General features: G+C 38.6%; 1 protein-coding gene across 1 annotated transcript in view; it reads right to left on the bottom strand.

Moving 5' to 3' along the window:
* Positions 1 to 13,642, bottom strand: part of LOC109933474 (MORC family CW-type zinc finger protein 4-like) — a 64,351-nt gene that overhangs the window by 23,412 nt on the left and 27,297 nt on the right. The window contains exons 3-5 of the mRNA XM_048605313.1: positions 13,274 to 13,499; positions 9,205 to 9,337; positions 3,479 to 3,696 (exon numbers count right to left, since the gene is read on the bottom strand). Of these exons, the coding sequence (XP_048461270.1) occupies positions 3,479 to 3,696; positions 9,205 to 9,337; positions 13,274 to 13,499 (577 nt within the window). The remainder of the gene's footprint in view (positions 1 to 3,478; positions 3,697 to 9,204; positions 9,338 to 13,273; positions 13,500 to 13,642) is intronic.

Below are 13,642 nucleotides of genomic sequence, written 5' to 3'. Positions count from 1 at the left end.
TAAAACAGTTAATACTTAAATGTCATCACCACCCAAGCGATATGTTTGAATCTTAACCGCCCTCTGAAAGGGCATGGTAGGCCATTCAACGACAATTAGGATTGGGCAAGAAATGCTACCAGGGGCATTCACTTCCCATTATTTAGGGGACCTAGTGTGTACAGAAGACGCACTGTTCTTAGATAACATAGGATTAATTGTATGACAACAAAAAGTACAACTACATTTGGTCAGGGATTATTATTAGGACCTTACAGAACTAGTACATATACCTCTGCTCCCTCCAAATCTAGAGTAGAAGTCCTCGCTTCCACCCCCAGCCTGGATGTAACATGAGTAAAATGGATCAAGCCACCGTAACATGAATATTGACCTCTTTAAAACGATTATCTTACACAACAAGGGCTATTGGCAACTTTATACTTAAATATTAAACATGGAAATGTGTACATAATTTTAATGTGTAATTATCACATCAGCGATACCTTAAATGAACTCTCACATTGAAGAACACACCAACTTAATATTTGAATACCAAAAGGATTCAAGAAACAATATGAATGTTACACATGGAAACGCTGATACCTTCAGTAACAAGTTGGATATGATCATAATCCTCAGCTTTTTGCAGTTCCTATCTATGTGATTTCCTTAAAGAAACAATTACATCCTGATCCAACTCATTGTCCTTTCTGCCCTTCTTCTTTTCTATGACTGTGTCACACACCTACCTAGTCTGCTCTCTGGCCTAGTTTCAGTCCTCCACTTTTCAAAGGTAATTCAATTTGGACACTAAGAGCTGGCCTTGTCAGCAAAGCTCAACTCCCATAAGTGAACAAAAATGATCATCTTAAAGTGAAGAGTTGTGCATCAGATTTCACTTTCAACAAGAAAATCTATCTTTGATCGCAACCTTATTGTTTCCATTGCCCGTTCTCCTCCAACCTGTCCTACATTTGTCAACAACTTGTCCCCCATCACCAAACACCTGCCCTGGTTTAAACTCTAACCTGTTTAGACTAAACAACTATATGTGTGACTTCCTTCCCCAGGGTCAATTCTGAATGTCCTCATCTTGGATTAACAGGGCAGCACCAATTTCAAAACAAGGCTATTAGCCACACTGCCCCGTTAACACCAGCAATGCAGCTGGTCTCATTTTAAAAGGAGCCAAGCTTCAGCAATCTAAGAATCGATCTAAGTTGATCAGTAAAATGTGAATAAAGCTAAAGTTAATTGAGTCAATATTTAGACTAATGGATTTCATGGTGTCCAAGAGTACAATATTATACTGTTCATGAAGGTTCTATTCATCTTTGTTGGAACAGTGCACAAGGCCAAAGACAGAACAATGGAAGTTTATTTAGTTGTTAATTACTTTTTCTTTTTTCTCTGCCACATTCATATAGTCATAGAGTCATACTGCACGGAAACAGACCCTTCAGTCCAACTAGTCCATGCCGAACATAATCCTAAACTAAACTAGTCCCACTTCCCTGCTCCTGGCCCATATCCCTCCAATCCTTTCTTTTTCATGTACTTATCCAAATGTCCTTTAAACATTATAATTGTACCCACATCCATGCTTTTGTCAGGAAGTTCATTTCACACGCAAACCACCCGTTGTGTAAAAAATATGTGCCTCATGTATTTTTAAGTGTCTCTCCTCTCACCTTAAAAATGTGCCCCCTAGTCTTGAAATCCAACTACCATTAACTCTTTGTATACCCCTCATTATTTTATAAACTTCTATGAGGTCACCTCTCAATCTCCTATGCTCCAGTGAAAAAGTCCCAGCCTACCCGGCCTTTCTTTACAACTCAAACCCTCCATACCCAACAACATCCTGGTAAATTCTTCTGAACCCTCTCCAGCTTAATAATATTCTTCCTATAATTGAGCAATCAAAACTGGACACAGTATTCCAGAAGAGGCCTCACCAAAGTCCTGTGCAACCTCAACATGACTTCCCAACTCCTATACTCAAAGGACTGAGCAATGAAGCGTGCCAAATGCATTTTTAACCACCCTGTCCAAATGTGACACAAACTTCAAAGAATTATGTACCTGCACCCCTAGGTCCCTCTGTTCTATAACAGAACTATAGGCCCTATCATTAATTGTACAAGCCCCACCCTTGTTTGTTGTACCAAAATGCAATACCTCACACTTATCCAGATTGAACTCCATCTGCCATTTTTCAGCCCATTGACTCATTTGATCAAGATCCCTTTGTAATCTTAGAAAACTTCACTGGCTAATATGCCACCAATTTCGGTGTCGTTCACAAACTTACTAATCATGCCTTCTGTATTCTCATCCAAATTATTTATATAAATGACAACCAAAAGGGGACCCAGAACCGATCCCTGTGGAACACTGCAGGTCACCAGCCTCCAGTCCTAAAAGCTACCCTCCGCCATTACTCTCTGTCTCCTGCCGTTAAGCCAATTTGTATTCAATTGGCAAGCTCACCCTGAATCCCATGTGACCTAACTTTACTAATTGGTCCACCATGCAGAGCCTTGGCGAGTGCTTTACTGAAGTCCAAGTAAACAATGTCTACTGCTCTTTCGTCATCAATCTTTTTGTTAACTTCCTCAAAAGACTCCATCAAGTTTGTGAGACACACTTTTTCTCACACAAAACCATTCTGTCTATCCCTAAATCAATTTTTGCCTCTTTAAGTGTCCCTAAATCCTATCTTTTATAATTACCTCCAATAATTTACCCGCAATTGAAGTCAGATTCACAGGTCTATAGTTCCCCGATTTCCCCTGACAATCTTTCTTAAACAAAGGTACAACATTAGCAACCCTCCAGTCATCAGGCACCTCACCCGTAGCTATAGATAAGTAAATATTTCTGCAAGGGGTCTCGCAATTTCCTCCCTTACTTCCCACAACGTTCATTTACTTCTTAGAGTCATTGAGAGTTTTCATGTTGTCTTTAGCACTGGTCAGGAATTCAAACAATTCTACGTGTGCAGCATTTGACCAACAAGAAAAAATTAAACTGTGAGCCATGACAATTCCTTTCATATGAATATTACATCAACCTGATGCTTCACATATACAAACCAGTGGTTGGAAAAAACTATTCAGGGGCAATGAGACATAGTTGTACAGTGATGAAGTTACTAACCATATAAGTCAATCTGCAAGATTTTTCATTTTTTTGAAATTGTGGCTCATTCATATAAATTAACCCGTTTGCTCAAATAACGTGCAGATTATTTCAAGGATCACTAAAAGCTAAAGACTGTATCACACAGAAGACGTACATGCACTAGAAAATTTAGAATTAGTTGTCCATTACACAAAAGTTGTATAACATTGCAGCATGCTCAAGCAATTTAACACATAACAGAGGGAAGATGGTGGAAACAATGTGGAAAAGACAGTCCAGTACCGACGTAAGCCCAATAAATTAAGATAAAATGTACTAACTATGAAAAATCCATAACATTAAAGGATATTATTCTGCTGGTTGAAAGGCACAATAGGGATGATGACCGCTTGGGCGTTAATCTGTTCCAGGTACGTCTGCGATAGGAGGCCTACGCTTAAAGCTCCGCCATTCTTGGTGAAGACAAGAGCATCTTTTCCCAACCTCATTGAGCCGGATTTAAATCCATTTCCATAAACACCAATTGGCAAGTGGTTTTTATTTCCTGTTTTGTTCGTGAAGCCAAAGCTATGAAATAAAATTAAAGTTTGAAGTGATAAAATTACAAGAAAAAGACATGCAGACTAAAAGAAAGTTCATTTTACATCAATGACCAATTGCTGCAAAATTAACACAGTTTCTTCTAATTCTAGCGAGGCAGGAATAAACAGTTTTTGTAAGAGAAAGAGATGGATTGAGAGCTGACACACAATAAATGATACTTGGTTGGTGTAGTATGTTATCTCAGTCAGGATAGAGTGGGTGAACTGCAAGCAACCTGATTAGTTATTGTTTTTCTTCCCCACTACAGGGAACAGAAACTCCTAAGTTCTTAGGATCATTTATCATTATAAAGGTAAAGTTCAATTCATCTCCTCAATTTGCTTTTTTGTTATCAGTGAAAAAATTCACAGCCCCGCATATGGTCAGCGTGTCCCCCTACCTCCATATACGAACTGGAGAAGTAGGGAAAGGAGGAAATAAATAGATTTTTTAAAAAAAATATTATATGTTGATATCTTCATTAAGCAACAAGTTAATTTACTTATGTGAAATGCAGCTAATCAAAATTCAAGTATGTGTTCAAAATCAGTTAAGTATTGCTAATCTCTTCTCAATTTTGCTCACCCTCTCCATTTCTTTAATGCAGTAACTTTCAAATTTCATAAATGTGGGGCATCCTTGCCCAATGATTATTCTCTCTGTATGAATAGTGTATCTGACAGCAGGCCAAGAGCAGAATGTATTCACACCTGGCATGTATCAAGGCACTTTTCAGCAGGAATCAAAGGATCATGACTGGAAACTGTCCCTGGAGTAGGAAACAGAAAACTCAACTAATGGGTTTGGTTGCAGCACACACTCTGCCCTGACTGAGATCAACAGACATCATACCACCAAACATCAAATCTCAGATGATCTTTTCATCCTTAAATTAAACTCTTCATGACAAGGTGAAATTTCCTACAAAATCATAATACACTCACAATAAATTTAACTTGAACAATTTTGTTTAAAATTGTCCCCACATCTTTGAAAAAGCATCCACACCAGGAAACAGGCATTGAAGAGCAAGACTTGCTTTTTTTTTCTTGTTATGTAACTGCAAGAAATGATTCTCAGTCACAATCTTCCTTTGTATTGCGTAAATTAAACATTTTTTCACATAAACATTATCTAGAATGTTAGCCTCCATTATGGGCAGTCACAGGATTGTAACAGTTATAATGTTAGCAACCTGGCCTGTATCTTTTAGGCTGCTGAGCCAAAAGGCAAATTAAATAAATAACAGCTACAAAGAGATGGCCTGTGCCTGAGAATGAGTGCAAATGTTTTTAAGTGTCAGGTTCCAGAACAAGGAATGGCTTTTATTCAAGATAACTTTGCATGTCTTGTAAGAGTGCACGCCTTGGATGTGACATATACTACACACAGATTTAAAACATTCATCCCAGACATCACGTCTTGCTAGAGATGCAAATCATACAAAGAAAGCCAGGCTTTTCAGCTTGAGTCTTTGTGGGGCTTCCTGGTATGCACAGAGTTTCACTCAGAGCATCTCAAAGAGCATCCTAGATACAACAAAACAGACCTAACATGGAAACAAAAACTCTTGGGATAGGGCAGTGGGGGCAGAAAGAGAACAATTCAGACTGAAAGAAACACCTCCTTTGCCCATGATCTTATTCTCACAAAACTGTTGATGAAATTCTTCTCTCGGCTTCCATAGTAGCTGATATGGAAACGGTTCTCTACAATGTGTCGTCCCCTTACCTTTAACAGCCATCATCACCTCTTTCGTCAAATACTGAAACCTGATCCCAACATCCTTGCAAATTACTGGTGCCATCTTGAACTTTCCTTTCCTCTCCAAAGTCCACAAATACATTGTCACCTCCCAAATCTATTCCCTTTTTCCTGAAACTCCACATTTTAATGCCCCCTATCAGTTTTCACCCTATCAAATATATGAAACAATTTCAAACTCACAAAAGATATCCTAAACAATTATAACAAGGACAAGCGATTCCTCCTTATTCTTCTCCACCTTTCTATAGCCTTTGAAATAGCCGATCACACCTCCTTCCTCTAACCCCTCACTATTGCTTTCAGCAAGTGGGATTTCTCTCATCAGGTTCCATTCTTAGTTGTCTAATCATTGCAAGAATCACGTATAATGGTTTTTTTTTGATGCTCCCTCACCACTACTGCTGGCCCTCTTATTTCTTATTTACATACTATGCCATGGAGAAATCATCAGCTTTAGTTTTCACACATATGCTGATGTCACCCAGTTCTAACTCACCTACACTTCTCTTGACTCCTTCATTATTACTAAATTATCATGTTACTTATTCAAAATCCAGTACTGGATCAGTAGAAATTAAATATTAAACTGGAAACATTTGGTCTCCACTCCAAACTTCTTTCCCTAGCTACTGGACCATCCCTCTCCCTAGCAACAGCCTCTATCACATTTTGTTTTATACAATGCTTCTGTGTAGCACCTTTGGACATTTAATTATGTTAGAAGTGCTGTATAAATGTAAGTTGGTAGTGTTCATGGAGTTGGGTAAACCTTGAGTATTATTACGCAAACACTGTACTAACTGAAATAAATGATTCTCATCATAACTATTGACCCACATTTTTCATGCCAATGCAGAATAAAGATGCATACGATTTGAGCCAAACTTTGTCCCATTTACTGTTAACTTGGTCAGTTTTGGAGAGATTGAAGAAATATATACATGAAATATTTATCCAGTTCAGGTTACGAGAAAGTTCTGCTGTTGCTCCTTTGGAGCTCACTTCTGCGTAGGATTTCAGTTTAATGCTTCAACTAAAAAAACACACGTCCAAAAATGCAGCACATCTTCTGCAAATATATCCAAAATATTTAAACACCAGAGAAGGATGCTGGGAACTCAGTGAAGCTGCTTCACGCTGCCATCTTGAAGTGGGTGCAATACTTTATTGATAGAAGTACATGAGAAGAAAAGATAATTATTTATTAAATTATTCTGATGATAAAAGAAAACATTCTTCTATTTTCACAAAACCTATCAGGCACACTTTCTGGATATAACATGTATATTCAAATTAAATAAATTACAAATACCCTACAAACCAAATAAATATTCCACAGCAACGCTAACATAATTTTAGACCTAGAAGCCTGTCCCAATCTGCTAATATATTCATATCATTTCATAGTAACATTTTTAGATATATTTCCAGTGAAACAGGATCTAATATTATTAGTAAATGGATTTCGATATGAAGAATCTGAATTGCTGTTTGGCATGCACAAATAACTTGTCAGAAGTATGAACAATAAAATGCACAATCAAACAATGTGTTCACAACACAACCAGGTAGACCATACATAGTGCACTATGCCTACTATACAAAACTTGATGTCATATAACATAATACAAGGTGTCCCCAATTTATGAATGCCTGACTTACAGACACTTGTACTTATGACTGCGATCCAAACCAGGTGTATCATTTTAAAGATCCAACATATGAACAACTATTTTACATTATCCTACATTGTGTCCTGGCTTGTGTGCAAATTGACTCACAAACGGACTCAAGAATAACACAACACAAAATAAATGATACATAATCAAAGACAGTTGAAACATACAATCATTCCAATAGGCATAGTATATCAGATTATAACAACTAGGTTAATTTAATGATGTTTAACTTGTCTTACGAATACACTGGGAATTACTGTTTCTCAGGATTTGCAAACGTTTTACAATATTTTTAAACTGCAAAAGTGATTAGTGTTTTCTTGGACGTCTGGTTCATAGGTGATGAGATGAAGACCACAGCTTGTGCCCACACTATGACACAAGAATGCACATATTTGATCACACTCTGACTTATGTCTTGATGTTGATGGTGAAGCTTTGGGAATCAGAAAAAGTATCTCAGAACATCATACAGATGCATTGGAATGGTCTTTTCCCAACCTTTTTTGTACGTTTCTGGTTATTAGAAACACATAAAACAGGAGGAGTGGTAGGCCATTCAGCCCTTCAAGCCTGCACCATCATTCAATATGATCATGACTGATCATCCAAGACAGTACCTTGTTTCAGCTTTATCCCCATAACGTTTAATCCCTTCAGCTCCAAGAACTACATCTAACTCCTTCTGAAAATACTCAATGTTTTGGCCTCAACTGCTTTATGACAGGCTCACCACTCTCTGGATGAAAATATTTCTCCTGATTTCAGTCCTAAAGGGCCTACCCCATATCCTTACATTATAACCCCTTTTTCTAGACTACCCAATAGACAGGAATATCCTTCTTGTGCTTTTCCTGTCTAGTCCTTTTGAATTTTGTAGGTTCTTCTAAACTCCACTGAATATAGTTCCAACCAATCCAGTCTCTCTTCCTGTGTTACACCATCCCAGGAATCAATCTGTAAAACTTTGCTGCGCCGTCTCCATAGCCAGAACATCCTTCCTCAGATGGATGAAGTAGACCAGAACTGCATACAGTACTCCAGGTGTGGTGTCACCAAGGCCCTGTACAAATGTAGCAAGACATCTCCGCTTCTGTACTCAAACTCTCTTGCTATGATGGCCAACATACCGTCTGCCTTCTTCACCACCTACAGTAGCTGCATGCTTACTTTCAGTGTCTGGTGTATAAGGACACCCAGGTCCTGTTGCAACTCCTTTTTCCCAAATCTACCACCTTTCAGATAATAATCTGTCTTGCTGTTTTTGCTACCAAAGTGGATAACCTCAAATTTATCCACAATATACTTCATCTGTCATGCATTTGTCCTCTCACTCAACTTGTCCACATCATAGTGAATCATCTCTGCATGTTCCTCCACACAGATTTGTGTCATCTGCAGACTTCAAATGTGTTTAGTTCCCTCATCTAAATCATTTATATATATTGTGAATAGGTGGGATCCAAACACTGCTCGCTACAGTACCCCACTAATCACTGTCTGTCAATCAGAAAAGGACTAGTTTATTACAACTCTGTTTCCTGTCACCCAAATAGATCGTTATCCATATAATTCCTATGCATTTTAATTTTATTTACTAATCTCTCTTTCTGAAAGCCATCTAAAAGTCCAAGTAACCATATCCATTGGCTTTCTTTATCAACTTGAATAAATTACATCCTCGAAAAATTCCAGTAGATTGTTAAGCATGGTTTCCCTTTTGTAAGTCCATGCTGACTCTGTCCGATTCTAAACTTACCTATCCTATTACCTTATTTATCCTATTCTTACTGCTTGGCAGTTTTCAGATGATGATATTTGAATAATTAAATCAGCATCAAAGGAAGTTCATAAACCATTTTGTTACATTATGGTTCTGCTCTAAATTATAACTTACCTGTCGTACTTTCTGCTATACTGTTCTAAACTGTATTGAACCTACTGAATAAATTCTGAAATGCAATTTGTCTACTTTCTCCATTTTTTCCTTTGACAACATACTTTTTTTAAAAATGAGACTCATTTTATTCATCGTTGAGCACACTACCTTAGCATTTTGTGTAGTTTAATTGGAGTCATTCCATTCCCATTATCAGTGAAGGTCAGACACAGCTCATTTTTAATCTTAGTCGCATCAATCCACATTTGTTTGGCACAGACTCCTGGATCACAGGCATTATCTGGAATAGAAAATGACTTATTGATAAAGCAGTTACTGCCTTATAGCAAACAAAAAGTTATTCAGAAGTAAACTGAAACAATACCCAACTTCTCATTCGCATTTGTAACCCATTGTCAACTTCTCATACTTCACCATGAACTGGAAACGAAGAAACTTCATATCTTTCAGATATTTTGGAGGCAATTTATATATATAAATGTTTATGATTCACATTTAAAGGACCTTGCTTATAACTTGACTAATACCAAAATTGTCTTACATCTTATATGAATAGTTGTTCTGTCCTGTGTCCTATAAATTTTGCTCGCACTCTCGAAGGCTCTGGATTTTGCTTGGTGCAGTTCTACAGAGACCTATGCTTCATGAAGATGTCAAATAACTAGCCTTTCCTTAGGTAGCAAGTGTGAGCAGATAATTCAATCCCAGAGATTTCACAGCAAAGCTCAAACCTATTGTCACTGAAAGAATAAAGGCATTTTCCTGCAGGTATGCTTTTCCTTCTGCCCAACACAAACATCTCAAACCCAAAGCTAAGTTCATATTGTTGGCCTTGCTGATATGAGGAAATTCAGCAATAGCTTGAATTAGGCACTAGTTGTTACTTAGTTCCTTAGATAAGTTTGTATACTACTGCAAGAACTTGGTTAATCCCGCAGTTCTATGATAGATGGTACAAAGAAAATGTTTAACCCACTCTTGCTTTTTGTTAAATGCTTTCCTAGTCATCTCTCAGAACTGGAGTTACTTGATTCCAAGTTACATAGCTGTAATGTTACTGGCTAAAGCGGCAGAATGTTATCCAGATCTTGCTGCACTTAGATAAGGACTGCTTCAGTATATGAACAGTCACAAATGGTGCTGTACATTGCACAATCCCCACTCTGAAAATCCCCACTTCTGACCTTATGATGGATGAAGCAGCTGAAGATGGTTGGGCCTAGGACACTATCCTGAGGAACTCCTGCAGAGATGTCCTGAAGCTGAGATGACGGATCTCCAACAACCACAACCATCTTCCTACATTCCAGGTATGACTCCAAACAGCAATATTTTCCCCCAATTCACATTGATTTTGGTTTTGCTCGGGCTTCTTGATGCCACATTCAGTGAAATGCAGGCTTGATGCCAAAGACAGTCACTCTTGCCTCACCTCTGGAATTCAGCTCTTTTGATCATGTTTGGAACAAGGCTGTAATGAGGTCAGGAGCTGAGTAGTCCTAGTGGAACCCAAACTGGGCGCCACTGAACAGATTATTGCCAAGAAAATGCTGCTTGATAGCACTGTTGATTACACCTTCCATCACTTTACTGATGATTGAGAGTAGATTGATGGGATGGTAATTGACTGGTTGGATTTGTTCTGTTTTTGTACAGGACATACTTGGGCAATTTTCCACACTGTCAGGTGGATGCCAGTGTTGTAACTGTACTAGAACAGCTTGGCGAGGGGCACAGAAGTTTTGGAACATATGTCTTCAGTACTATTGTCAAGGTCCATACCTTTGCAGTATCCAGCGCCTCAAATATCACATGGAGTGAATCAAGTTGGCTGTAAGTTGGAGGAGGCCAAGATGGATCATCCACTCGCGGTTTGGGCTAAAGATTACAGTGAATGCTTCAGCCTTATCTTTTGCACAGATATGCTGGGATATCTGCGGATGAGGATATTTGTGGAACCCGCTCCTTCAATAAAGTGTTTATTGTCCACCATCATTCATTATTGGATGTGGCAGGACTGCAGAACTAAAATCTGATCTGATGGTTGAGGGATCACTGAGCTTTGTTCATCGCTTACAGCTAATGTGACACACAGTGCAGGTGTGAGATTGACATAGCACATTGCAGTATGGTGAAATGTATGCTACTTGACTAAGTGCTGCTGACCATTAAGACAAGCTGCTTGGTTGTTTAGTGAAGTGTTTGATGGTTAATGAAGAGAGGTTGAGTAATTTAGGCCTATATTCTCTACAGTCTAGAAGAATGAGAGGAGATATAATTGAGGTATATAAGATGACGGGTGAGAGAATGGGAAGCTGCATATCCCTGAGGTGAGATTAGGTATTAATGGCATGCTTATGCAAGAAAAAGGCCTTTTTCCACGCACTAATGAGATTCTTGTCTTAATATTCAAAACTTGATTGCAGAGTCAAACTTCTTTCTCTCGATGTCAAGAATCTAATTTCTAATGATCTCTTCCTATCGTCCTATCTGACTCAACAATGACCACAGTATTCAGGGTCAAAACAATTCTACTCCATGTCTCATTTATTTCTTTCCCATGCCACTGCCAAGGCTCAAAATAATCCATGTGAGGCATTAATTTGCATGTCCTTCCTCCAATTCAGGAAGGAATCTGCTGCTCATTGGATGATAACATTTACATTGCAGATACAATGGCAAACAAACATCTGTCCAGCTATAGCTATAATTCTGACCAATTAGCCTGGTCAATTCAATTTCACCCCCTTTATCATTTTGAGCATTTTGACATTAACCTTCTATATTATTCCAATACAAACAATACAATTCAATACAAACTTCAGGAACAGATTGTTAGTGTTCTACAGCTCCCTGGTCTGAACACTGACTGAAACAATCCGGTGCCTTAGCCATATTCTGCACTTTCTCCCCTTTGTCTTCTATTCAAGTTAATGATCTTTTATTATTCCATTGATATTTCATGAGATTTTTTTCATGCTACTTTGTTCTTAGAATGCAATTCACCAGATTGTTACCTCTTTGCAATTTTCCAAAAAGCCATTAATTTCATCTCAATGTCAACAGTCAGTACACCTCACAAAGTACAATTGCTAGAAAGTAAGTTATTTATCTTTCCTCCGGAATACACTTCTACCATATTCAACTAACGCAGTGGTTAGCTGTGTATTAGATGAGTTCCATATTCTGGTGTTATAAACTTTTTCCAAAAGAAACTCTCCCAAATGTCCTTCAACTTTTTTTTCTAAATATATATTTCTGTCTTTCATTATTCCATTATCCTACACAGAATATTCCTATCCTGTAACCCTGGTAAAGATGAAGTATTTTGGAGGTTTATTTTCTCTATCCTATGAAGGAACTTAAATTTCTCCATTACATTCTTTATTTTTAAAAAATCATGATTTGGAGGCAGCTACAGGTGAGAACAGCAACTTGGCCAATCTTAATTTATCCATCCAGAATATCACTGAAGGTTATCCTAACACTACAACATCCAAAGTATTTTTTTAAATGATTGCTGGGTTCTCACCTCCGCTATATCCTTTTGTGCATGATCAATCTCTGCATCATGAAAAATTTCCTGATATAATTTACCAAATTATCTTTTAGCAATCAGAACCTTTTACTCTGTTGTTCTGGTCTCCTAGCCAAATTCGACTTGCATTTACAAATGTTATTATCTCTAAGAAACATCTCTCTCAGAAATCAATTTTCAAAGTTAAAAAGGTGAATATTCTTCATGCTTCCCTCGTATTTTGAACCTCTAAAATTGCGGATCAACCCTATAGCCCTTTACATTACTTTCATCATTTGAATGCCCCTTTTATCTCAGAAACTAGAACTGGATACACTAATCAAGATACAGGTTAACCAGAAAGCAATGAAGTTTGGTCATGACTTCCTGCAATTTGCATTGTACAGTTTTAATCATGGCCCGAAAGAGGGTGCATGCTGTGCTATGGGGTCAGGCTTTCTGGAGGCTCTAGGTTTGAGCAGCAGAGCAAAGTCATCCACATACCTCAGACAGATGGAAGTGGAGCTGCTCCTTCAATAACAGGGTGACATCATGAACATTTAGTGATTCTGTGAGGATCAAACATGGCACAAATCAACCCACGACTGCAGAAGCAGCTGGGAAGGTAATTTGCTGTGGTGTAACACTCATTGGAGTTACTGCTAACTAGGCCCAAGCCTTGGCGATTGGAGCCAGTACTTACGGGAATTGTCACCGAGGGCTGGGCCCAGGTGTCCGGGATTACAGCCAGGAGGTGAGCCTCCGGGAAAGTCGCTGTAGTGTTACTGCCAGCCAGGCCCAGGCCTTGGGGATTTTCACCGGGTGTTTTGACCAGGCCTAAGGAACTGGTGCCAGGACCCAGACCATAGGAGAGTTGCCGCCAAGTGCTGCGTCCAGGGTTCAGAGACTGCTGTGAGGAGCTGGGCTTTGGGAAGGGAAGGTAAGTTGCTTTAGTGTAGCAGTCACTGAGGTTGCTGTTGACCAGGACCCAGCTCTGGGAATTGCCACTGGGAGGCCTTAGAATGATTTCCAGCCCAGGCCTAAGTTCCTGGGAGATGGCTCCAGATT

Source organism: Rhincodon typus, chromosome 14 (genome assembly GCF_021869965.1).
Source record: "Rhincodon typus isolate 14 chromosome 14, sRhiTyp1.1, whole genome shotgun sequence".
In the NCBI taxonomy this organism is placed as follows: Eukaryota; Metazoa; Chordata; class Chondrichthyes; order Orectolobiformes; family Rhincodontidae; genus Rhincodon; species Rhincodon typus.
The sequence above is the reverse complement of the archived record's forward strand: the minus strand, read 5'-3'. Positions and strand labels throughout refer to the sequence as shown.